At 42.7% G+C, this 26,219-nt stretch overlaps 1 protein-coding gene across 2 annotated transcripts; it reads left to right on the top strand.

Moving 5' to 3' along the window:
* The first annotated feature begins 6,224 nt into the window (after positions 1–6,224).
* On the top strand, positions 6,225–22,224 carry Ei24 (EI24 autophagy associated transmembrane protein). Of its 2 annotated transcripts, XM_050125667.1 has the most exons (12): positions 6,229–6,389; positions 8,448–8,593; positions 8,883–8,992; positions 12,708–12,853; positions 14,147–14,207; positions 15,315–15,381; positions 15,959–16,083; positions 16,368–16,487; positions 17,044–17,155; positions 18,755–18,866; positions 19,259–19,333; positions 21,096–22,224. In XM_050125667.1, exons 3-12 carry the CDS (start codon positions 8,951–8,953, stop codon positions 21,256–21,258), a joined length of 1,023 nt encoding a protein of 340 aa, XP_049981624.1. In that variant the 5' UTR covers positions 6,229–6,389; positions 8,448–8,593; positions 8,883–8,950; the 3' UTR covers positions 21,259–22,224. The 2 variants fall into 2 exon arrangements, with proteins under 2 accessions (XP_049981623.1, XP_049981624.1); XM_050125666.1 differs by lacking the exon at positions 8,448–8,593 and having other exon boundaries at positions 6,225–6,389.
* Positions 22,225–26,219: the final 3,995 nt, after the last annotated feature.

Here is a 26,219-nt window from a genome sequence, read left to right as displayed (position 1 = left end):
CAATAAGCTTCATGTTTTAAACTGTCATGTACTTTTAAGTTTCTTACAAAAATACAGTATATTTAATCCAACCCTGCTTTAAAATATATTAAACTGGTCTCCACTATTGTCAGTTCTACTGTTAAGCTTTATTGCAAACAGTTTTTTTTTTTCCTTCTTTGCTATTCACAAGTAAAAATATCACCTGTTAAGTTGGGAGCCATGACAATCAAGCTCAGTCAGACCCAGTTCCCCAGGCAGACGCTATACTGTAGTCACACCTGATAAACAGCCCTCAACCACTCAGAGATCTGGGGAATATGGCATTTAAATATTTAATTGTTAAAAAAAACTTTTCATAACAAAAGGAGACAGGTTGGCTCCTAGCAGCAGCACTCTACTTCCTCCAAAGAAGACAGAAGACAAATGGCACAGAACAACGTCCATCCACAGTTCACTTCAATTGCCAAGTACTGACCACTGGGCAAAACTGCCTTTCATCTAAACTGAAGATCTCCGGGCTGTGGACAGAATCTCTGGAACTGACAGCCTAGCTGCTCAGGTCGAGGTAGGCTTGTCTTCCAACAATTTCTTAGCCCACAGGATCTTCTGGAGTCTGGCAGTCCCTGAGCTAAACAGCAAAAGAAAAATACAACCCTCAGTGACCATGGAGAACCCTGAGGAGTAGCTCTAGGTGCCAACCAAGTAAGTTCTCTGTTATTGTTTAGTTAATAACTTAAGTAAAATTTTATCCTTCTCAAAGATCTCTGATGCAGCTTGACAGCTGAGAGGTTTTGTTAGTTTAAGAGTACAACCTCACCAAATTTCAGGAAAATACAAATACAAGTTATTAAGGTGTGTACCTGCCAGTTATAAAGGTGTTAGGACAAATACAAATCTAGGTGTTAGGACAAATACAAACCCTAGTTAGCTAACATTTGTCTAGGGGGCTTGGTGAATGGGGAATAAGTTCAAGGACATCTGGTGACCTTCTCTAATCTTTTTTTTTTTTTGTTTGTTTGTTTTTTGAGACTGGGTTTCTCTGTGGTTTTGGAGCCTGTCCTGGAACTAGCTCTTGTTGACCAGGCTGGTCTCAAACTCACAGAGATCTGCCTGCCTCTGCCTCCCGAGTGCTGGGATTACAGGCATGTGCCACCACCGCCCGGCCCCTTTTCTTTTTTTAATCTTATTGTTATTATTTTTGAGACAGAGTTTCCCTGTGTTACAGTTCTAGCTGTTTTGGAACTAGCTCTTGAGGACCAGGCTTGCCTTGAACTCACAGGGATTCAATTCACCTGCCTCTACCTCCCACCCAAGTGCTGGAATTAAAGGCATATGCCACCACCACTTTGCTCTTTTCGAACTTTCAAGAACTCACATTCTGGAATTTACAAGACCAGGCTGGCCTTGAACTCAGACACCCTCCCGCCCCTACTGAGATTAAAGGTGTTTGTCACCACCCAACTTTTTTGTTGTTGTTGTTGTTGTTGTTGTTTTCAATTAGATTTGATCTTGCTATATTATTCTAGCTGGAATTAAACCTCACCCTCCCCTTGCTAGAATTATCAAGCAAACAAGCAGCTGTCCGTGAAGTAGGGATTTATTTGTTTGTTTGTTTGCTTGTTTTAGAAATAATAGAGTTTGGAGAAAGAGCTACTCTATAATTGATAATTACAAGACTCAGTTTATTATTAAACTACTTAAATTTCCTTATAATATGATTTCTAAGCATCGGCAGATGAATTGCTGGTTTTAATAAAAAATAAAATCACTATAGTAATATCTTTTCTATGTAGTTCTTGCTCATAAACAGTTGATGAGATTTACTCACAGAGGACAAAAGAAAAGTTCAAGAATGTACCTTCTTGGGCTGTCTCTGACCATGTTTCTGCTTGGGGATTCTTTCCTCCTACAGGATTGCCTCATCCAGTTTTAACAGGAGAGGAGTGTGGGGCCCAGGGCAGCCTGACCACACTTATGGAGACCAGGCCACACAGCTGCCATGACAGGCTTGATAGAGGTTAGCTAAAAAGTAGGCCTGAGTTTCCCTTTACTGGCAGGCAGCACTGGGTTCTAGGAAAAACCTTAAAGTGATACCAACAGGGAGGTCCAGCGCCTAAAGGGACATTTCTGACATTCCAAACATTAGATAAGATTAGAGGAGGTTGCCTGGCGGTGGTGGCGCATGCCTTTAATCCCAGCACTTGGGAGGCTGAGGCAGGAGGATCTTTGTGAGGTCGAGACCAGCCTGGTCAACAAGAGCTAGTTCCAGGACAGGCTCCAAAACCACAGAGAAACCCAGTCTCAAAAAACAAAACAAAACAAACAAACAAAAAAAAAAGATTAGAGAAGGTCACCAGATGTCCTTGAACTTATTCCCCATTCACCAAGCCCCCTAGACAAATGTTAGCTAACTAGGGTCCTGTACCCTGGAAATCCCCTCACCTCAACCTCTCATGTGATAAAAAACCATACCCTGACTGGGCCGGACACCCTCTGCTCTCAATTACTGCTTCGGACAGGACAGACAGAGTTCAAACTTGAACTTGATTAAAGGTTCTTTGCTTTTGCCTAAGGGATTTAGTCTCCATGGTGGTCTTTTGAGGGTCATTGTGATCTGGGCACAAGTGCCTAGGCTCACTGCAACTTGCTATACACCTTGGCTGGTTAATATCCATGGGAGGCCTGCTCTCTTTTGAAGAGGAAGAGAAGTAGAAATGGATGGGGGAAGGGAGGAAGGTAGGAAGGTTTGGGAGCAGAGGAGGGAGGGGAAACTAAGGTCAGGATGTAAAAACAAGAAATTAAGTAAATAAAAAATATCCCTTTTTAGACTGGAGAGATGACTCAGCGGTTAAGAGCACTGGGTTTGATTCTCAGGACCCACATGGCAGCTCACAACTGTCTGTAACTCTAGTTTTAGGGGATCTGACACCCTCATACTAATGCACATAAAATAAGATTAAATGCATTATTTAAAAAAGCATGTCTTTTCTTAATTATGATTTTGTTTGTGTTTTTGAGACAGAGTCATTCTATGTAACCTATGCTGGCTGAGAACTATGTAGCCCAGGTTGGTCTCACTTTTGCCACAATCCTGTTTGAGCCTTCAAGTTGCTGGGATTACAAGCATGCCCACACAGGCCTGGCTTTTGTTTATAACTTTCTTAGTGGTGGAGTAAATGGATAAAAAGACTTATAAGATTAGAAGAAGAAATCCCCAGATCCAGATCCATTTTTCTTTTTTTTTTTAATATTTATTTATTTATTATGTATACAATGTTCTGTCTGTGTGTGTGCCTGCAGGCCAGAAGAGGGCACCAGACCTCATTACAGATGGTTGTGAGCCACCATGTGGTTGCTGGGAATTGAACTCAGGACCTCTGGAAGAGCAGACAATGCTCTTAACCGTTGAGCCATCTCTCCAGCCCCAGATCCATTTTTCTTTCTTCTTTCTTTCTTTCTTTCTTTCTTTCTTTCTTTCTTTCTTTCTTTCTTTCTTCCTTCCTTCCTTCCTTCCTTCCTTCCTTCCTTCCTTTCTTTTTTCCTTCCTTCCTTCCTTCCTTCCTTTCTTTTTTTTTCTTTTCTTTTCTTTTTTTTTTGGTTTGGTTTTTCGAGACAGGGTTTCTCTGTGGCTTTGGAGCCTGTCCTGGAACTAGCTCTGTAGACCAGGCTGGTCTCGAACTCACAGAGATCCGCCTGCCTCTGCCTCCCGAGTGTTGGGATTAAAGGCTTGCGCCACCATTGCCCGGCTCCTTCCTTTCTTTTCTTTGTTTTGTTTTTGTTTTGTTTTGTTTTTTTGAGACAGGGTTTCTTCATAACAGTTCAGGCTATTCTAGAAAGCACTTTGTAGGCCAGGCTGGCCTTGAACTCATGGAGATCTGCTGCTTGCTTATGGGATTAAAGGTGTATACCACCACCACCACCGGGCTCAGATTCGTTTTCATCAAAAAAGAGATTATTGCCTATGGCTGAATCAAACAAGAAGACAAAAGATCTTCTCCTCATGTTTCCATATGTACCAGGTGATGTTGGTACACACCTTTAATCCCAGCACTTGGGAGACACAGGCAGGCCAGCCAGGTCTACAGAGGGAGTTCCAAGACAGTCTTTCAAAGCTACACTGAGAAACCTTGTCTCAAAAAAACAAAACAAAACAAAACAAAACCAAAAAAACCCCAGAGAATTGCACTGATCAGTCTTACAGACCTGGCAATGGTAAAGCACACCTTTAATCTCAGTAGCTGTGCTAGTTTGCCATAGAAACCAGGCGGTAGTGGTGCACGCCTTTAATCCTAGCACTAGAGAGGTATAAAAGATGGAAGGAGATAGCTCTCAGACACAGTCTCTTCGTGAGATTCCTGGAGGCAGGACCAACACTCCGGACTGAGATAGAGGTAAGAGCCAATCGCTGGCTGCTTTGCTTTTCTGACCTTCAGGTTGAATTCCGGTGTCGGTCTCCAGGTTTTTATTAATTGTGCTACAAAGAATGTAAGCCAAGTAAATTCCTCTTCAAGTTTCTTTTGAACATGGTGTTTTATTGTAGTAATAGCAACCTGACTGATGTAAGAGCCAAGTATTTGTTTTGTCACTATGCTTGGCATTTGGGTTTCAGGTTCTTGCCACAGAAGAGGCTGCACTAAACAGTTTATGATTTAAAATGATTTGCTTCTATAGGTGGCCCTGTCAGTAGAAACTCTAAGCAGAAGTAGAGCTAAAGGAAAATAGGAAGTGAAAAGAAAGTCAGGGCCTCAGACATACTAGTCAGATCTCTACCACTGCGCTACACTCTCAGGCCAAGAGGTGCTTTTATCCTTCCCTTTCCTTTGCTGCTGCTTTATAACCATAAGGAAAGGAACTTGAATAGGAATCTGAAGGGTGTGAATTTAGCTTAATGATAAAGCACTTGCCCGGCATTATGTATATCCTGGCTAGATTTAAAAAAAAAGAAAAAGAAAAAAAGCTAATAGGCTGTATACAAAACAAACCTTTATTAAAAGTAGAGATTTTCCTTTAGCTCCCCAAGTCTCCACATTGCCTATCTTTGCACAGTATAGTATAAAAACATTTGGGTCGGGCGGTGGTGGCACACGCCTTTAATCCCAGAACTCAGAGGGCAGAGGCAGGCAGATCTCTGTGAGTTTGAGGCCAGCCTGGTCTACAAGAGCTAGTTCTAGAACAGGCACCAAAGCTACAGAGAAACCTTGTCTTGAAATAAACGGAAAAAATCCATATCTATCTACCATTTATTTAATATTGAAAGACAGATATATTATAAGTTCTGTTTCTCTAGAGGACCCTGACTAATGCACATACCCAACACTCTTTTCCAGGGTTTCCGTGTCAGTCATTACTAACTCATTAGAAAACTTGCATGCTTTTCTTATATTTTACTTGTGATTTTTGGATTCATTTTTTGGACTCAGAGAAGGAACCCCCAAAAGGTAAAACTGGCTTCCCCTACAGTTTCATGCCAAGAAATTGTGGAGCAAGGCTAGAATTAGATCAGTGGGGATGGATGTGGAAACAGTACTCTTTACTTGGCTTTTATCTCAGCCATTCCAACATTATTGGAATTGGCACTAAATACAGCTTTAGTGGTTGAAGGACCGTATTTTGAATCATTTTGATGTAAAGCTGGCACTGTTTAGTAATTTTTTTTTGAGATAAGCGCTCACATAGTCAAATCTGGCTTTCTGATCCCCCTGCCTCCAACTCCCAAGTGCTGAGATTTTACCACCAAGCCCTGTATATACGGGCTGAGAACTGAACCCAGGACTTTGTGCATGGTAAGCGATTGCTCTGTTGAGTTATTTTGTTTGTTTTGTTTCTCTGAGAAAGGGTCTTGTTATATATAGCTCTACCTAGCCTGGTACTTTACAGTAACCCAAGTTGGCCTCGAATTCGCAATAATTCTCCTCCTCATCTTTCCAAAAGCTGGGATTACATGCGTGTGTGACCCCTATCTTACTTACTGTTTTCATCATTTGTTCTTAAACGATTTTAGAAAGACCAGCAATGTTACATAGGTAGATTGAGGAGGTTAGAGAACAGGACTGCTGATCAGTGAGAAGGGATTTGGAGAGGAGGCAATAAGGCCTAGAAGCTTTGAGTTGTACCAGCAGAAGGAGCACAGAGGGACTCTCGGGTCCCGCCAACTACAATTCCCAAGAGCCCTGGCCCCGCCCCTTCTGGATGGCCCCGCCCTACCTATCTGGCCCCGCCCCCTCTCAGCGACCGGCTGGGTGCCCGCCCGACTTCCCAGCTGCCCCGTGTAGCCCGGGCATGCCCAGTGTGGGCGCAGCCCCGGCTCTGGGAGCGCCGGGGCGGAGCGGGCTGCCGGGCGCGGAGCAGGCGGATCGAGCCTCGGTGGGCGAGAGCCCGGGCCGGAGCCGCCGCGGCAGGGCTGCGGGGTAGGTGTGGGCCGCGGCAAACGGGGATTCGAGCCGCTTGCACGCCCGTCTCTGGGCGGCAGGGCCCAGGGGGCAAGGAAGGGCTGGCAGGCCAGAGCTGGTCGGTGAGGTTCTGGCGGGGGCTGCGGCAAGGACCCCGGCCCCGAGGGCCCGGGACGTGAAGGGCGGCGAGGGCAGGCCCTGCGGCGCCCGGCGCCCAGGCTCGCTCTCTCCCCAGGTGCGGTGGGGCTGTCTTATTTAGATCCCGTGACCCACGGTGAGCTTGCCTCTGGCTGGGGAGAAAGACGGGTCCTCAGCCCAGTTACCCAGATGCTCCGGGAGAGAGGGGACCGAGCACTCCTGGGGCCCCAGGAGGCATTCTGCGGCCCCGTGATGAGTGAGGGTGTTACCTTCTCCCTACCTGGAGTAGGAAACGCCGGCTTCCTGCCTTCCGGGACTTGGGTTTGATGGCTTCGGAATGAAAGTGGTGGGAGTATGTCATAAGTAGATGCTTAATCGCTCCTAAAGACGGACAAGACTTTAGTGGTCCGCAGCATTTCAAGGTTTAAGAAAGGTGATTTGTCCATGAGGATGTTTGGGTTAAACAGAAATCCTCGTTGCAAAGAAGCCTGGACTGCGTTAGAACCCTGAAGTTCTGAAGTTTGCTCTAATTAGCTTTCATTCGCTGTTGGACAAACCGTTTAACTTCTCCACCTGTAAAATATTGTGAACCAGAAGACGCATCTGGATTCCCTGTGTTGTAGGAACCCTTTGTCACTGGTGTGGTCTCAAATTGTGGCAGGTTATTTTTCTGCACTCCTCAGCAATTTGTTAAACAGGGTAATTCATACCAAATATTCTCTCCTGTAGGAAAGATGTTAGGCCCACAGTACAAAATTGAAATGGCCTGTCCTTCGGAGGTTCTATTTGGTCCGTAGGTCCTTTGGTTGCTACATGCAGAAGCTGGGTGTTAAACTGCCAGGAGTCAAATAACAGTGGTTCTGGGCTGGGATATACATGTTTGAAGCTCCCTGTCTGGTCTCAGAGAAAACTAGACCAAGTAACGACTTCTTCAGATCTCAGACCTGGTGCATTCTTTAATAGGATCACAGTCATACAGACTTTTTTCAGCTTTATTCTGTTGTACTCTATCCTCAAACCCCGTGGAGAACTTTACTACCCTTTATTTAGACGAGCAAGTCATCAGCTAAGAGGGCGTGTAACTATGATAGTCTTCACACACAAGTGTCCTGCCCCTTATTAGACATTTACTATTCTGCCCACGGACTGCTCTCACCACAACTCTTGGCTAGAGAAGACATGTGAGAAACTCTGAGGCTTTTTTTTTTTTTAGGAGAGGAGTGGGAGTAATAACATGTTTCTTAACCCTAGAAACTAGTCCAGGTAAGCACATTTAGCTAGGACAGATGTGCATGGTAGCCTTCCGATTCTGCACTCCCTGTTCCTCCAGTTCTGAGTGGCATTAGTCCAGTTGGGTCAGTGTAGTGCTACATGGCCAAAGGTCAAGGGAAGACAAGTTGTAGACAGGCTGCCTGTGAAATTAGTGTATTAAGGTTGTTATCTGTTAAATTGGAGATGCTGGACTTGATTTAGTGAGACTTGAGAACGTTAAAATTCTAAATTCTTACTTTTAAAATTTTTTTGAGACAGGTTTCTCTTTGTTATAGTCCAGGCTGTCCTGGAACTTGCTTTGTAGACGAGGCTAACCTCGAATGCACTGAAATCCACCTGTCTCTGCCTCCCAAGTGCTGGGATTAAAGGCATGTGCCAACACTGCCTGGCCAAATCCTTAACATTTTTACAAGTGGATTTTCCATTCACCTTAAGAGTTCACCTTAAAGAAATCACTTTAAAGAAATAAAGAGAGCAGTATTATAGATTATTTGTAGTGTGAATGCTCTTGCCCTTTCAGCACTGGGGACTGCACTCAACTGCAGAGTTTCAGGTATGCTAGCCAGGCTCTCTACCCGTGAACTATATCCCCAACCTTTGGTTTTGTTTTTTTGAGACAAGATTTCATGAAGTTACTCAAGCTGACCTCGAATTCATCTTGCGCAGACTTTGAACCCGTGAGCCTGCCTTCCCCTGCCAAGTAGCTGGGATTATAGGACTACATTATCAGGCCTGTCTCGCGGTTTTTAAAATTTTTCTTTGGTGTTGGGAATTGAACATGCCATGCAAGTTCACTATCACCGAGTTACACGGTTTGTTTCTTTTTCAACATTTATTTTGTGTTTGCGTGAACATGCATGTGCCCTGCATGTTCAGTGGAGTCAGGGCAACCCATGTGGGGCTTGCTGCGGCAACTTACCAAGGCCTCATATTTCAAAAGAGAAAATAAGAATCGTAGGTTTCTTCAGTTATAGTTATAGCTTCATAGTTCGTTGTATTAGTGCTACAATCTATTACTCTTGCATTAGGGCTATTAGTATATGTAATCATTTTGTAGAAACAGATCATTGACATATCATATTTTTTTCCATTTGTTTTCAGGCCTTCCATGATGAGAGATTTGGGGGTACTTCCCTATCTGTGTAATTGACAGTCTGGGCAACGAAGAGATGGCTGACAGCGTCAAAACCTTTCTGCAGGACCTTGGCAGGGTGATTATATTTTGTGGCATATTTTTATTTTTGCTAGGAAATTCTTCAGGTGTTTTATATTTTTATCATGTTTGTTGTGTCTTACACAGAATGTTAGTTTTCGGTGTAGTTAGTCTCCATTGTTCAGTAACAAGAGTTTTTCATATTTTTGAGAGTCTTGCTGACCTTGAACACCTGGTGGTGCTCTTGCCTCAGTATGCATAGTACTAGGAATGCAGGCATCCCACATATTTTTTTATTTTGCTATATAGCCCTGGCTGGTTTGAGTTCTTTTAAGTTCTGTTTCTCCTTCCCAAATGCAGGGATTACCAGTGTAAGCCTGTGCCTATATCCAGTATTTTTAATAAGCAAGAGAGATAAAGTGAATGTGTCTGTCTGTTTCTGTGTATATAGTTGGAATTTTCTTTTGGCCACCAACCAGCTCTCAAATAAAATCACAGAGACTTACTATTATGAATCTCAGCCTTAGCTTAGGTTTGTCCCACCAGCTCTTTTTTTTTTTTTTTTTTATTATGTATACAACATTCTGCCTCCATGTATGCTGACACACCAGAAGAGGGCGCCAGATCTCATTACAGATGGTTGTGACCCACCATGTGGTTGCTGGGAATTGAACTCATGACCTGTGGAAGAACAGCCAGTCCTCTTAACCCCTGCGCCCTCCCCCCCCCCCCCCCCAGCTCTTTTAACTTCATTTTGCCTCAGGACTTTTTTAAACCTTTCTTTCATTCTGTATATCCTACTTTCCTGCATCCTCCTGTCTTTCTGCCCCTGGTGTTTCCCTGTAATCTTTCTTCCCCAAGCCTAAATTTCTCCTCCTCCTCACTTGCTGTTGGCTGGTCAGCTTTTTATTAGACCAGTCTAGTAGACTTAGGCAAGTTACTGTTTTAACTTTTTTTTTGAGACTGTTTTTCTCAAGTTTTAGAGCCTGTCCTGGAACTCATTTGGTAGACAAGGCTGGCCTCAAAAACACAGATCCACCTGTCTCTGCCTCCCAAGTCCTGGGCTTAAAGGCCACCACCACCCAGCCCATATCTTTACATAATTAAACACACCTTTTCATAAACATTCTGCAGTGTGTGTGTATTTGTGGTACAGTCTCATTCTCATGTGGATAAGCAGAACTTTAGGTGTCTTCCTCTCTCCCCTCTATTGCTGGCAACCTTATTGCCTCAAGACAGGGTCTCTTACTCATCCTGAGTTGGCCTATTTGGCAAGCCTGGCTGGCCAGGAACTTCTTAGGATACAGCAGCCGTGCCTAGCTTTTACAAGAAGGTATTGGGATTTGAACTCAAGGTTCGTAGGCTTGTAGAGCACTTTTAAGTACTGATTGATTCCCAGTCCTTTTATCCTGTATCCTATGAAGTTGGGGAAACCTGTCTGTTGAGTGCATTATCTAGTATTAGGTTTCTGGTTAGCTTGACTACAGAATCTTAAAAATTTGTTTGAGGGAGGTTAGCCTTCACCTGGCTGAGTAGTCCTGGATGACCTTGAACTCCTGATTCACTTATAGTGTTACCATGCTAGTTTGAGCCAGATATAGTAGCACATATTTATAATTACAATAATCATTGGACTGAGGCAGGAGGATCAGGAGTTCTTGGCCATCTTAGGCAGTGTAGTGAGGCCCATCTCAAAAACACCTCCCTCTTTTAACTTCAAAAAAAAAACCAAAAAACAAAACAAAACACAGGTGTAGTGTGATTTGCCACTGACCTCAGCACTTGAGACAGCAAAGGACCGGGAGTGGTTCAAGTAGACTTGGCTACATAGGGAGTTTGAGGCCAGCCTGGGCTACATGAGACCCTGTCTCAGAAAGAAAGAAAAGAAACAGATTTTTAAAATGGCTATCAAGGCTGGGCACGCCTTTAATCCCAGCACTCAGGAGGCAGAGGTAGGCAGATCTCTGTGAGTTTGAGGCCAGCCTGGTCTACAACAGCGAGTTCCATGACAGGCTCCAAAGCTACAGAGAAAATCTGTATCCAAAAAAAAAAACAAGCAAACTCCAAAAAGACCATCTAGTCTAAGAGTGACGTTCTAACTGCCTGTTTATCAAAATCAATTTAGAAATAACTCTGGGCTTATGAGATGACTCAGAGAGGAAAGTGCCCCCAAGTCACTCATCATGGAGGGCCTAGAAACAGATGGAGGAAAAAGACTTATGTAAAGACATATTCCTTCATGATTTGTTTCTACAAAACAATTACACATTCTAGTAGCACTAACACAAACAGATAAAGGGGCTTGTGACCAAGCCTGACACAGAGTTCAGCCTCCAGGATCTTCTTGGCATTCTGACTACACAACTGTGCTTTTTGTTTATTAGCTTTATTTAATGTGTGGATTGCACAGTGTGTTGGTTTTCTCCTTGCTGTCAACTTGGTGGCAAGTACCTTTACTGCTGGACCATCTTACTGGCCTTTATGTGTTTTGAAGAAGTGTTCTTACTCTGTATCCTAGACTGGGTTCAAATTTGTGGTGAGTATCTTGCCTCAGTCTCTCAAATACCCTGGTGCTAGTCTTATAGGAATATGCCACCACACCTGGCTCTGTTATTTTTTGTTTGTTTATTTGTTTTGTTTTGTTTTTTGTTGTCTTTTTATGAAGTTGACTATCCTGGTGATGTTATTCTTCTTTGGACATAAATCTGTTATGGTTTTTAAATTTTAATATGTGTGTGTATTAAATTTTTAGCTTTAGTTGTATAATTTTTCTGTCTTTTTAATAGTGGGGATTGAACCCAAGGCCTCTCCCATGATAGGCAAACACTCTGCTGACTCCCAGACTTTTCTTGCCTTTATTTTGAGGTAGGGTCTTACATTGTAAGCCCAGGCTGACCTAAGGCAATTTTCCTGCCCTCATCTCCCATCTTGCTGGGGGTTATTCTATATTTTTGAGCATTTTCATCTGTCCAAAGATTAGTTCACTGAAGTATGGTATGTGGTTGGTCGCAGGGATGGGTAAGTAAATGCAGTTCTTTCATCCGATGACAGGTAGACCTGGTGTTTATAGCACCAGCAATAACTTGGAATTCTTCAGGTATGGTTAGCAGGTGCATTTGTCACTGACTATGTTGGGTCTACACAAACTCAACAGCACCTCCCTCATGTATCCACCAAGGGTATTCTCCAGCCACACCACCATGATGCATCTGCTTTATGTGGCACTCTCTGCCTCCCTCTTTTCCTCCTTCTTTTCTTTCTCTTTTTAAACAGTAATTGTGTCTGGTGTTTAGAGCTAGTATAGGACTCAGGGAATACTGCATCAATTTAATTGGTACTGAAAGGGAGTAGGGAAGGCAATAACATAGTACCGGTAAATGTAAAAGTGTTAGAAAACTACTATTTAGTACTCATAATTCAAGATTGGTATAGGCAGGAAATGTGGAAGGATGCAGCATGAACAATTGCTACACACCTTTATATATAGTAATATTCTACAACATAAACAAATGTAACACATCTTTACATAGTAATATTCCACAACAAAGGATCTCTTCAAAATAAGACATTAATAAAGGGTGAGGGTCTAGTTCTTTGGTAAAGTACTGCCTACTATGCACCAAGTCCTGAGTTCCATCAAGCACCGGAGGCACAAATCACTCTCCTTAAGCTATATAGGAAAATAAATACTGTGGTTTCTACTGTTACTTTCCTGTGTGTGACTTTGGAAAGTCTACTCTAGCATAATCTCTCGAAAATGTCCTTATCTACAGGGAATCAAAGACTCCATCTGGGGCATCTGTACCATCTCAAAACTAGATGCTCGGATCCAGCAGAAGAGAGAGGAACAGCGTCGAAGAAGGGCAGCTAGTGTCTTGGCCCAGAGGAGAGCCCAGAGTGTAGAGCGGAAGCAAGAGAGGTGAGGAGTACAGGCACACATCCCAAGCTGTCATTGGAGGGGCACTTGAGGAAATGACTGATCTTAGTATAGAACGAAGGCCCTACATAGTAAGTTATAATTCCAGTGCCTTCTAAGCAAACCTGATGGCCTGGGTTTAATCCTTAGAACCCATGGAAAGCTGGAAGGACAGAACCAGCTCCACAGAGTTTTCCTTTGCATCCTCCACATGCATCTCACACATACAACAATAAATTAAACAACAACAAAAATAGAGTGCCAAATAGAGGACCACAAACAGTATTTAATTTGATGGGTATCTGTAATAAGGCCTATATGGGTTTGTTTATTGATAGACTAAACCCTACCCCAGACTTTCTTTTTTGTTGTTGTTTTTGTGTCTGGAGAGACAGCTATGGGTGCTGGAAACCCAAACTCTTATATTTTTGGTAATAAGCCTAGCCTTTAATGGCTGAGGCATCTCTCCAGCCCAAGACTTTCTTGTTTAATTTGTTCTAACCTCAGACTTTAGATGGAAGAACACACATATACACACACTCATACAATTTTGTTTAATTTGGGGACTGGAGAGATGGCTCAGTGGTTAAGAGTGCTTATTTGTCTTCCAGAGGACCTGGGTTCAGTTCCCAGCACCAACATGAAGGCTAACTGTCTACAGCTCTGGCTCCAGGGGGTCCAAGGCTCTCCACTGACACACATGCAGGCAAAACACTCATACACATAAAAATAAAAGTAAATAACACTTAAAAAATTATCACTGGGAGAATATATCCATTTCACAGCACACGTGTACTTGTCATAGTTCATGGGCTCAGGGAATCAAACTTAGGTTGCCAGACTTGTGTGACACCTATCAGTAAGCCTTTTTAGACAGAGGCAGGCAGTTTGAAGCCAAATGGTGTGTTCCAAGTCAGCCAGGGTTACATACACAGTGAAATCCTGCCTCAAAATGACAACAAAATAGAAAAGCTGGTTCTTCATCTGGGTGTGGTGGCACAAGCCTGTTATCTCAGCACTGTGAAGAGGGAGGCAGGATGACTGCCAAGAGTTTGAGGCAAGCCTAGCCTATATAATGAAGGCCTATCTCAAAAACAAAAACCACCGGATTTTCCAGAAACCTTTTCTTACTGACTTTCTTATAGCCTTATTGACTGACTTAGTATGTTGGAAGAACATTAGGTGTTCAAAGATAGTCTGGTGCCCATAGAAGCTGTAGGTTGGAGAGTTCTTAGATAACATTAGGAAACATTAGTTCTTAGATAACATTTATAAGCTAATTCATATCTTTTTCAGTGAGCCACGTATTGTTAGTAGAATTTTCCAGTGTTGTGCTTGGAATGGCGGAGTTTTCTGGGTAAGTTCTTTTCCAGCAAATTCTAGGTTCCTTTTAAGTATCTTTACACTGTTATTAGGTTACTATTTTTCAGCTGCATCCTTGAAAATACTAAGATAACTGTCTTTGTTTGAGCTGCTTATATATGCTGATGATTATCACATGGATGGGGATGGAGGAGGGGAGTGGGAGTGGGGTACTGAGCAAGAAATACTGATGCATGAAAGTGTCAAAATGAAACCCACTATTTTGTATGATGGCTAAAAGCATTAATTGTTTCAATGCATGGTAGTACATTCCTATAATCCTAGTACTTGGGAGGCAGAGATAGGCAGATCTCTGAGACCAGGCCAATCTTGTCTACATAACTGAGTTTCAGATTATTCAGGGACTCTATAGTGAGATGCTGTTTCAAGGGAAAAAAATTTAAAAGAAAAGGAAAGGGTAGATGTGGCCAGATAAGCAAAATTCTTTTTGTTCTGGTTGTAGCAATTGACTATTATTGAGACCCAGATCAAAAAGGTTACCTATAATTAACTGAGAACTATGATAGTCTTTAGTGAAATATGGATGTATCTAGAATGAGTACATACTTTCCTTGACTTGATATTCAAAGTAATTCAGTTTATCTTAATGTAAACATTTCACTAATATTTTCAGATGTTAGCTTTAGATTTAATTAATAAACACCATGGGCTGTTTAGTATATATCTTTATACTTACCCTGAATGTTAGTTAAAATGTTTTTTCTGTCTCAAACGAGTCAAGGATACATATCAATTTGTTGTACTCTCTTGGAGTTTTGGGAAGTAGGAGAGGTATTTCTCCTGGCCTCCTCCTGTTTTATAAACTAGCAATCTTGACAGGAAAGTCATTACAGTGAAAGGTGAAATGCCTTGTTTTAATTTATTTTATTATTATTTTGTTTTTGTTTTTTTGAGATGGTTTCTTTGTCTGTAACCCTGGCTATCCTGGAACTCACTCTGTAGACCAGGCTGGCTTTGAATTTACAGAGATCCACCTCTCTCTGCCTCTCGTGCGGGGATTAAAGGCATGCGCCACCACCACCTGATGCCTTGTTTTAATTTAAAGAAGGGTTTTGATTACTTTATTGCCTCTTTTCTTCAGTTCAGTCTCCTCTTGTTTTACCGAGTGTTTATTCCTGTGCTTCAATCAGTAACAGCCCGGATTATCGGTGAGTGTGTCTTGAGTGTGTCTGTATCTTGCTCCTGCTGGGAGTAGAGATCTTTGAGAGTTTGAGATCCTTGTTTCTTCAGTAAGCACTTCCTAACAATACTAGCAGTTTGATGTATTTTGGTTTTTGTTTTTGATACAGGGTTTCTCTTTTTGTAACAGCTCTGGCTGTCCTGGTTCTTTGCCTTGCCTTCCTTGTGCTGGTATTAAAGGCGTGTGCCCCCCTCCACCCTGCTGATGATTCCAGTTTAGACTTCTCAATGACTTTTTGAGATAGGCGTTGTTGAGCTATCCATTTTATGGATAAGTAATTAGAAATTAGTTAAGCCATTAGTAAGTAGCAGAGCTGAGATTTAAATTCAAGTGGATTCCTGACAGCTCTGTGGTTAGTCACTTTGTGACTTCTCAGTAGTCACCCTGTAAGCAGGTTTATTTTAAGATAAACAGAACAAAATGTGAATACAAGAGCTGTGGCCAGAATGTGAGGCAGATGAATGTCACAAAATAGTTCCATTTTTGGTCTTTTGACATTCCACCTGTCTAATTAAACTAATAATTCTTTTTGCTTTTTATTTTAGGTGATCCATCACTGCATGGAGATGTTTGGTCATGGCTGGAATTCTTTCTGACATCAATTTTCAGTGCTCTTTGGGTGCTTCCCCTGTTTGTGCTTAGCAAAGTTGTGAATGCCATTTGGTTCCAAGTAGGTACAGGGCAGAATGTGGAGTCTGGGTTCTACTTGATGGGCTCCCTAGGTTATACACTTTAGCCTCTGAAGTTAGGGGCCCATAGAGAACCAGCTTTTAAGCCTTGATGCTTTTTAAGCTAAGCAGGCAGTTGGGTAATCCTTGGGGTTTTGTAAGGTGGAATGAGTGTCTCGGGTTACTAAGGCAGACTTCTCACCTGGCAGCTCTAGGAGCAGAGCAGTAGCTCTGGGATGGACGTGGGACCATTCATGTTTCACTGTACTGCTGTTCTCTGTTTTAGGATATAGCTGACCTGGCATTTGAGGTATCAGGGAGGAAACCTCACCCATTCCCCAGTGTCAGCAAAATAATTGCTGACATGCTCTTCAACCTTTTGCTGCAGGCGCTCTTCCTTATTCAGGTGAGACACATGGAGACAGCTTTAAAAAGGTTAAAAAGAGCTAGTTCCAGGACAGGCTCCAAAACCACAGAGAAACCCTGTCTCGAAAAACCAAAAAAAAAAAAAAAAAAAAAAAAAATAAGGAAAAATGACTCAGTGGTTGGTGTCTGGTACCCACATGGTGACTCACAGCATTCGTAACTCCAGCTGACGCAGCATTCTCTTATGACTACTGAAGGCACCAGGCACAAATGTGGTACATATTTATACATGCAGCCAGAATATTTAAAATTTAAAAATCTAAAAACATTAAAAAAATGAAAAGACAGGACAATAGTGGCCTACCTGAGGTATGGGTATTGGGGAAGAGGAGAGAGGAGAGAGTGAGACTTTAAAAACTTATCCCCAGAAGCAGCTAGAGAGTTTAAATATAAAATTATAAGAACCATGGATTTATCTTGTCTTCCCTTGGAGTGTCTGATCCTGCCATTAACCAACTTTTGAGGCAGCTAGTATGTAGTAGTGAGTGAGAAATGTCTGACACTCTGGAATTGAGTTTGTTAAATTTGTTTCTCAGGGGATGTTTGTGAGTCTCTTCCCCATCCATCTTGTGGGTCAGCTGGTTAGTCTGCTGCACATGTCTCTTCTCTACTCACTGTACTGCTTTGAGTACCGTTGGTTCAATAAAGGTAAGTCCGTGTAAAGAACCCCAAGAATACAAGCCCTGCTGAGAAATGCTGGTGCTAATCACACTAAGCTATTCAATACTTAGCTCTTAGCAAATTTCTGAAAAGACTTTGGCTCACTGGCAAGAGGGAGATTCCATTTGGCCTAGTGAGTTTATTAACCTTTGGGGCCAGGGGTAGTAGCGTGTAGAATTGTAGAATTAATTGCCATTTTAATGCTTAATGTGATGTAGCTGTGTTTGGACCAGAAGTTGATAGAAAGAGCATAAGTTGTTTCACAGAAGTTAAGTGGATACTAGTGCATTTAGATTTTTTCATTTTAAGACCTGGTCTTGCTATGTAGCCCAGGCTGGCTTTGAGTGCTCACTCTTAATTCAGGCTGGCCATCAACTTTCCAGTCCATTTTCCTGCTTCTACCTCCCAAGTGCTGGGATCGTACGCGTGCACTATTGGGTTGAGCTCCTTCGGTTACTTTGGGATTTAGTTATTTTCATCCTATTATTTTTAAATTTTAGTTATTTTCTTTTTAAATTATTCTACAATCTTTTGAGTCAGGATTTCATGTAGCCCATGCTGCTATTGAACTTGCTATGGAGCTGAGATGACCTTGAACTTCTGAGCTGCCCTCTATTTTCAGAGTGCTGGATTATAGGTGTGCACAGTTTATGCCTTTTCTTTTTTTTTCTTTCTTTTTTTTTTTTTTTTTTTTTTTTTTTTTTTTTTGTGTGTGTGTGTGTGGCCTGGTTTTTTTTTATGGTCCAGGCTCATTTTAAACTCCAGTTCTCTTGTTTTAGCATCTTGAAGGCTGGAATTACAGTTTTGTGCTATTATACCCAGCTAGGGATCTTGTAAAAGGACTTTGATCCTTTGTGTGGGGTCTAACACTTGTAATCCTTGCACTTACATTGAGGTAGAGATAGGAGGATTTTGAGTTTGAAACTAGCCTGGACCAATATATATAAGATCCTATGTAAAAAAAAAAATACAAACCCAAACAAAAACATTTGCCTGTTCATCTTGGTGAGTGTGACTGAAGTAACTGCTTTCAGTAGAGATGTCATTTTTTTGGGGGGGGAAGAGGTATATTGTTTTTTTGAGACATGGTTTCCCTGGCTGTCCTGGAGCTAGCTTTGTAGTCCAGGCTGGCATCCAACTCAGATCAGGCTGCCTCTGTCTCTTGAATGCTGGGATTAAAAGTGTATGCCACAACCACACTTGGTGAGATGCCATCCTCTTTTGATATTTCACGTTGTTCTAGATTGCCCTGACTAGGGATGGTGGTGCTAAAATTAATGTTATTTTGAAATATGATTCTTGTAGAATCTTTGCATTGAATCTTTATGTCAGATTTGTACAATTCCTTGAAACAGGGTCTTATTGTCCTAGCTGGTCAGTAACTCCCTATGTAGACCAAGTTGTCTCTGTTTTCCAAAGTGCTGGGATCAAAGCTTTGTACCATCATAAGCCTGCTAGATTTTGTTCATGAGCTGTATCTGTGTTTTGAATGGTAGCTCTGGGCCTAAAACCTAAGCCTGAAATAATTGTGTCTGCCAGTTAGTCATGTAACTATGAGTCTTCAGTGTACTGACTTACTTGTTTCAGGAATTGAAATGCACCAGCGATTGTCAAATATAGAAAGGAATTGGCCTTACTACTTTGGATTTGGCTTGCCCTTGGCTTTTCTCACAGCAATGCAATCCTCCTATATTATCAGGTAATTTGGCTAGAGAAAATTGAAATACTAGAAAAATAAAAAGCTCAGGTAGTATGTTTTAACAAGCATCTTTTATTGGTTTGCTTCTGTACCTAGTATTTTATTTTACATCATTTGACCATCAGGAAGAATTTTTGATGTTTCTAATAGTAATTGACATTTGTCAGCATTAAAATGTAGTCTACCATATTATATGCTGCTTCCTGGAGGCAGATACTTATAATTCGGAAAATTTTCTGTTCATTTCTGAAGCTGTGTTTATGATATATTAAGGTTTTATCCCATCATGCTGTTCTAAGCAGGGAAAGAGATAGGAGGCTTCCATACCTTTCCTGAAGTCACCATGTATTGTGAAGCTGACCTGTTTTCTTTTTTTTTCTTTTTTAAAACAGTGGCTGTCTCTTCTCTATCCTGTTTCCTTTATTCATTATCAGCGCCAATGAAGCAAAGACTCCTGGAAAAGCATAGTAAGTGCCTGTGAAGAGACTTCTGCTCTGAAAATCTCTTATGCTGAAGGAAAGCCTTATGTCCTAGTTAGTTTCTCTTGCTGGGAGCACTATGACCAAAAGCAGAAAAGGAGGAAAGGATTTATTTGGTTTACATTTCCATATTATTATTCATCCTCAAGGGAACCTGGAGGCAGGATTGGATGCAGAGGCCATGGAAGGGGGCTGCTTACTGGCTTATTCCACATGGCTTGTTTAGCCTGCTATCTTATAGAACTCAGGACCATCAGCCCAGGAATGGGCCCTCTCACAATGGGCTGGGCCGGGTCCTCTTCTATCAGTCACTAAGAAAATGCCTTACAGTTAGATATGAGGAAGGCATTTTTCTCAACTGAGGCTTTCTTTTTAGTGACTATAGTTTTGTGTCAAGTTGATATCAAACTAGCCAGCACACCGTAATATATAGTTTAATTTTTTTTAAGATTTATTTTTTAGTGTTTTGCTTACATGTCTGTACCATGTGCATGCAGTGCCTATGGAGGACAGTAGCTGGTGTCATATCCTTTGGAACTGTGTTACAGGCTATTTTGAGCTACTGTATGGGTGCTGGGAACTGAGACAGACACAAGGGTGTGAAGAGGAGATATATACCAATATATACAAGATATATACAAGGAGTGTATAAATTTGTAAATATTTCCCAAATTAATTGACCCTCTCACATGCTCATTTTTATTTCTCCCTGTTGTGTCTTGAGCTTGTGATTCTGCTACCTTGTCCTCCAGTGCTTAGACCGGAGGTGGATGCCACCAAGCCTGACTGTTTATTCCTGTCCTTAATTTAACACTTGTAGCAGGTATAATGATTCATGCCTTAATCATAGTACTTGGAAATCTATGGCAGAAGGATTAATATGAGCTCAAGATCAGTTTGGGCTACAAAATGAATTCTAAGTCAACAGTCATTAGATAGATGTAAGGCCTTTGTGAACATCTGAGTAAAGCCCACTTTTGGATTAATAGCCACTTTTAAAGAAAGTGGTAGGTTCTATGTTGTCTGGCCACATAGAGAAGTGCTTTTATAATCTGAATTACGGGGCTGGAGATGAAGCTCAGCAGTTGAGAGCACTGGTTGAATTCTTAGCATCTTGGTGGCTCACAGGTATGTAGTTCTGGAGGATCCAACACCCTCTTCTGCCTTTTGTGGGCAGCAGGCACACAGTTCATGAACAGACATACTTTTGATAAACACTCAGTTCCTTAAAATAAGTACTAAAAAATCTGGATTAATATAAAATAGAACTTTATTTCCTTTAAAAGCCCCAGCCCTGATACTGAAAACTGGCGATTGTAATGCATTTGTGGCAGCGACTATGTTTCTTTTTCTTTTTTATTTTTTTTGAGGCAGCGGTTTCTGTGTAGTTCTGGCTGTCCTAGAACTCACTCTGTAGACCAGGCTGGGCTTGAACTCACAGAGATCCACCTGTCTTTGCCTCCCAAGTGTTGGGATTAAAAGTGTGGGTCACTACCAGCTACATTTCTTTTTTCCAGTGGTGGGATTAAACTCACAGCCTCAGACTTGCTAGGCAAATAGTCTATCCTGCTACACACTCTTACCCAGTGCATTCTTTAACTGATCAATGAATGTGTCAAATATCTGTATTGCTTTGATAAGTTTTGTTGCCTTGTTTTCCCTGTGTAGTTTTAATTTAAAGTAGTCAGATAAACTAATTTGCTTGAAGCAGTTATCAGCTTAGAGCTAACGAGTTTCTTGTCCTTCTCAGTCTTTTCCAGTTGCGCCTCTTCTCCTTGGTGGTGTTTTTAAGCAACCGACTTTTCCACAAGACAGTCTACCTGCAGTCAGCCCTGAGCAGCTCCTCCTCTGCAGAGAAGCTCCCTTCTCCACATCCTTCTCCTGCCAGACTGAAAGCTGCTGCAGGCCACTGAGTCCTGCTGTCCAAAGAGGATGGGTGGGATTGGGTGGAGGATGTGGCAGCTCTTTACTCTGTTTTCCACCCCCTGCCATGGAAGGCAGGACCCACTGCCAAGGGCCCTCTGCATATTTCCTTCTCTTTGAATTGGAATTTTTGTCTCCGGTACACATAAGGCAGAATCTTCCTGAATCCAGTATGTGGATTTTTTTTTTTAACCACCACCCTAGTCTGAAAGGGCCAGAGTTCCAGCATTTGCCAGCTCCTGTGCCTGGACTGATTGACTACATTTTTCATTTCCCTGTGTAATTTACCCTCCCACTTCTTGCTGCCTTCCAGCACCCCTGGATGAATGGGCTTTGTAATTTTAACTGTTGTATTTTGTGTATTTGTTGTTACTGTTTTCTGTGCAGCACATACATTGGATGTGGGAGGTGAAGGAGCATTCCAATTGCCCCAGGTCACTCCCTCTATAGCCACCACTGTCTTGTTTTCTTGTAACTCAGGTTAGGTTTTGGTGTCTCTTGCTCTGCTGCAGAAAAAGAAAGGAAGGAAAAAAAAGACCCTGAAGAGATGGGACAGATAGACCTCAGCCAAACTGGCTGCGTTTTGAGGAGTTATTTTCTTTCTTCCCCTTGAAGGGGAAACAGCCTTTTCACTAGTACAACTTAAGTTCCCCAGTTATGGGGTGGTACCAGTTCTGGACAAGTGCCACTGCATCAGAATGCTCAGAGGATCTGAAATTCTTAACCCTGAAGATGAAATTTTCTGTTGGCCACTGCCAGGTCTCATTGGTGTTTTAAGGAATATTGGGTGCTTCATATAGGAATTGAAGGGGTAAACTTATTAAACCCATTCAACCTGTGATTGGTGATGTTTTCCTGTCATTTTAAGAGTCTAAATAAGGGGTGGGAGGGCAGATGTAAAAAACTTGTACAATTTTAAAATATCACAATTAAACGTGAGCTCATTTCCCATAAAATGTGTAATGTTTGATTTCTAAATCACATCTTGAGCTAGTTGTATTCAGATTGAATGACTTTGTCTTGAATAATCCGGTTATAGATTTTAGAAATTAGCTCTGAAATATTCTCAGAATGAGCTTGGTAATAGTGTTATAATTATGCTTACTGCTTTGGTGATTGTTGGTTTTTGGCTTGTTTGTTTTGATGAGTGTTTTAAAGCAAGTTGTTTCTATTGTGTATTTGTTAAGGGAGAAAATCTCTCCATTTCAGTATATTAAGTGCTGCACTGTAGTCTGAGGAAGGGATTAGACAATTGATGTGTAATATGTGACAACTGTAATCAGTTTTTTTTTTTTTTTGAGACAGGGTTTCTCTAGCTTTTGGTTCCTCGAACTCCGCCTGCCAGAGTGCTGGGATTAAAGGCGTGCACCGCCAACGCCCAGCTCTGTAATCAGTTTTAAATGTTTATATACAGTTAAATGGACATGATGACAGTTGTCACAGTGTGCACAAAAATTGTGACAAGTGCCCTTATCCACTGATCCTGCCTACTATTCCATACTTTATAAAAGTTTCAAGAGGAGTTCCCAGGGCTAGATGGTAGGAAAAACGTTGGCCACATTGAGCGTGGTGGCACATGACTTTAATTCCTGGGAGGCAGAGGCAGGCAGATCTCTGAGTTCATGGCCAATCTGGTCTACAAGAGTAAGTTCTAGGACAGCTACACAGAAAAATCCTGTCTTGAAACAAAAACAAAAGAAAGAAAAAGAAAATACACTGGCTACTCTCTCAGAGGACCTAGGTTTGGATCCCAGCACCCACCTGGTGGTTTATGTACAACTGTCTAGAACTTGAGGGTGCACAGAAGAGTTTCCAGTAGCCATGTGTGGTGGTACATAGCTATACTACCACTGGGGAGGTGGAGGCAGAAAGAACAGGAGTTAAAGGTTATCCTCAGCTATAGAACAAGAAAGTAGGTGCTTCAGATGCCTGCTGGAAATGTTATTTGCAGGACTGAGATTGAACCCAGGGCCTTGTACATGTTTGATGCCTCTAGCTCCACGAGAAATGCAGATAGGACAGATTTGTGCCATCATTTCTGTTAACTGCTCTGCCCTTAATAGAGGCTAACATAGGGCATAAAGATGAATTCTGACAACATGGAGCAAATTCAGGAGTGAGTGGTGGGCATGGTGACTCTTGTCTGTAATCCCAGCATTCTAGAGTAAGAACTGGGCAGCTACTGGCTGTCGGTTAGTAAAAAGACGTGTCTGTGGAGGAAAAAATGGGAAGCTATGGTGGTCTGATCACTGTTTCCTCTTCCAACTAAGCTTACATATTACTTTCTGGTTAGAGCAGGAGTACATTCAGCTCGTTTCTTATTAACCTCTATCGCTGAGATTGTTCTGCTACTCCATCCACGTCAGTTCCTCAATAGGGTGAAAATCTACTCATTAATAAAATCTGGATAGCCAGGCGGTGGTGGCGCACACCTTTAATCCTAGGCAGAGGCAGGCGGATCTCTGAGTTCGAGGCCAGCCTGGTCTACAGAGCTAGTTCCAGGACAGGCTCCAAAGCTACAGAGAAACCCTGTCTCAAAAAACCAAAAATAAATAAATAAATAAAAATAAAATCTGGATATGCCCTGTGATCAACAGAAGACAAATGAAGCCAGTCTGAAGTCAGTGTCAACACTTTATAAGATCAGTGGGGTGTATTTGCCTGGCCTTAAGGTGACTGCACAAACCAGAAACAATTTGGAGAGAGAAAGATGACCTAATTATATAACAAGTACTTGAGCACCTTCTCTGTCATATTTGTAGAATGCTGGTGAATCAAGATTACTACTTGATCCCCCCCCCCCCCGGACCAGCTACTGCATTGAGGGAGACAAGTGGATGAACAATGGAACACATGGTCGTGGAGTTATAAGTGATTCTCGAAATAGAATTCTAAACTGGTCGAGCGGTGGTGGCGCACGCCTTTCATTCTAGCACTTGGGAGGCAGTGGCAGGCGGACCTCTGAGTTCTAGGCCAGCCTGGTCTACAGGAGCTAGTTCCAGGACAGGCACCAGAGCTACCCTGTCTTGAAAAACACAACAATAACAAAACAAACACACACTTCCACGGGAGGCCTACACGCCACCGATTGTGCCACTGCCATGTCTCTCATGATCCCTGAGAAGTTCCAGCACATCCCACGAGTACTCAACACAAAACAAACAAAAATTGGTACTGAAGTGGGGCATTGTGGTGCTTGCCTAAAAGTACTTAGGAGGTAGAGGCAGGTGAATCTGAGTTCTAAGCCTACATAATGAGTTCCAGGCCAGTCAGAGCTGCAAAACAACAAAAGTGGTACTGAGGGAGAGATGGCTTATCACGTAAGAGCACATAATGTTCCTGCAGCAAACCCCAGTTGGGCTCCTAGCATCTATGTTAGGTGACTCAAAACCATCTGTAATTTCAGCTCTAGGGAATTTGACACCTCTTTTAGACTTCATAGGCACCTGCACTCAAGTGCATGTACATACACATGATAATGATAAAAATAAAAATGTGATACTGAGGTTAAATCGGTGTCATAATAAAAGTGGGGGAAATTTTCAAACTTAAAGAAGATGGGGAGAATCAAGATGGCGCTGGTGACTGCAGTGGCCTGTCATGCTCTGGACACTCATTGGTAGCTGTGGGCTGTAGCCTCGGCCAGGGACCAGGGCCCTATCTCTTCCCAGTGAGCATTCTGCCCTTCCTCCAGTGGGACTGAGAGAGGATCACCTTGAAGAGAGGAGGCTGGTGTGAGACCATGGTCTGTATTCTGTTCTGTCAATTATATTTTAAATATACGCTGATTGGCCAGTAGCCAGGCAGGAAGTAGAATGGAGAATTCTGGAAAGAAGTCCTAGTCTGCAGTGGTGACCCAGCCACAGAAGTAAGATGTGACTGCCCCACTGAATAAGATGCTGAGTCACATGGCTAGCATAGACAAGAATAATGGGTTAATATGAGTTAATAAGAAGCTGAGCTAATGGGCCAATCAGTTTATAACTAATGTAGACCTCTGTGTGACTTCTTTGGGACTTAATGACCGTGGGAACCGGGCAGGACAGAAACCTCAGACAACAGGAGGCTGTGAAGAAAGGTGAGAGAGAGAGCAACAGGCACCATGATTGGAATCATCAAGAAACAGATCCTGAATGCCAAGAAGAACCTAGACAACACAGCGGATGGGGGTGGGGGGTGGGGGGGGAGTGTCCACAAAGAGCCCAGGCATGCCGGGAAGCACAACAACAGCACCAGCTCTGCCCCGTGCCTGCCTGAGTGCAGTGGGGAGTAAGCAGAGTGATAGGAAAGAAAGAAGCTAGCAAATCGGGGGGCAGGAGAGCAGTTTGCATGCTGTGTTGGAGAAACCCTTGGAAAAACCCAGAGGTCCTTCGCACCACCAGTGGGTAGAAAGAAGACACTTAGAGACCCCACCCAAATGTGTGGCCCATGCACAGTAAGTCTGCAAGAATGGGGTGGAGAGACGGGAGAGAGAAGTGGAACAGCTTGAGTACTATGAATAGAGGAGGATCCGGAGATTCGAGGGTAGAGAGGAACAGCCTGATGTGGGTACCCTGCAAAGCCACCTGAGGCCATGGTGACGCCTTGGCCCATGCTGCCCCTGTGTCTAGGTCCATTGCCATGTAGTGGCAGCAGTCTGTCGATCATGGCCCATGTTACCACCAAAGGCCATGTGGATGTCTCTGGTCTGAACTGCCACCTGGAACCGTGATATTCAAGGGTTGCATAAGTTGGCCTCACCTTCTACAGGCTGTAGCACTTGGGAGAGCAGGCCCTGCAGCACCTGTCCTAGGAGCAGGTGGGCTGGCCCCAAGGGTTCTGTCTTGGGCTAGATGACCTTCCCCCTGCTACTCCCCTGCTGTGGGGGAGCTGGTCCTGCCCCTCACTAGCTATAGGACTTAGAGTGGGCCCTGCACTGCACCTCTCCTGGGCAGCACAGTAGAACTGACCA

Source organism: Alexandromys fortis, unplaced genomic scaffold (assembly GCF_014885135.2).
Source record: "Alexandromys fortis isolate MF-2015 unplaced genomic scaffold, M_Fortis_MF-2015_v1.1 scaffold_253, whole genome shotgun sequence".
Classification (NCBI taxonomy): domain Eukaryota; kingdom Metazoa; phylum Chordata; class Mammalia; order Rodentia; family Cricetidae; genus Alexandromys; species Alexandromys fortis.
Note: the sequence above shows the minus strand (reverse complement) of the source record. Positions and strands in the feature narration are given on the sequence as shown.

Coding starts and splice junctions, on each gene's coding strand:
- Ei24 (XM_050125666.1), top strand. CDS start 8,951: ATGGCTGACAGCGTCAAAACCTTTCTGCAGGACCTTGGCAGG. Junction 8,993..12,707: donor TTCTGCAGGACCTTGGCAGG/GTGATTATATTT, acceptor CCTTATCTACAG/GGAATCAAAGACTCCATCTG. Junction 12,854..14,146: donor GTAGAGCGGAAGCAAGAGAG/GTGAGGAGTACA, acceptor TATCTTTTTCAG/TGAGCCACGTATTGTTAGTA.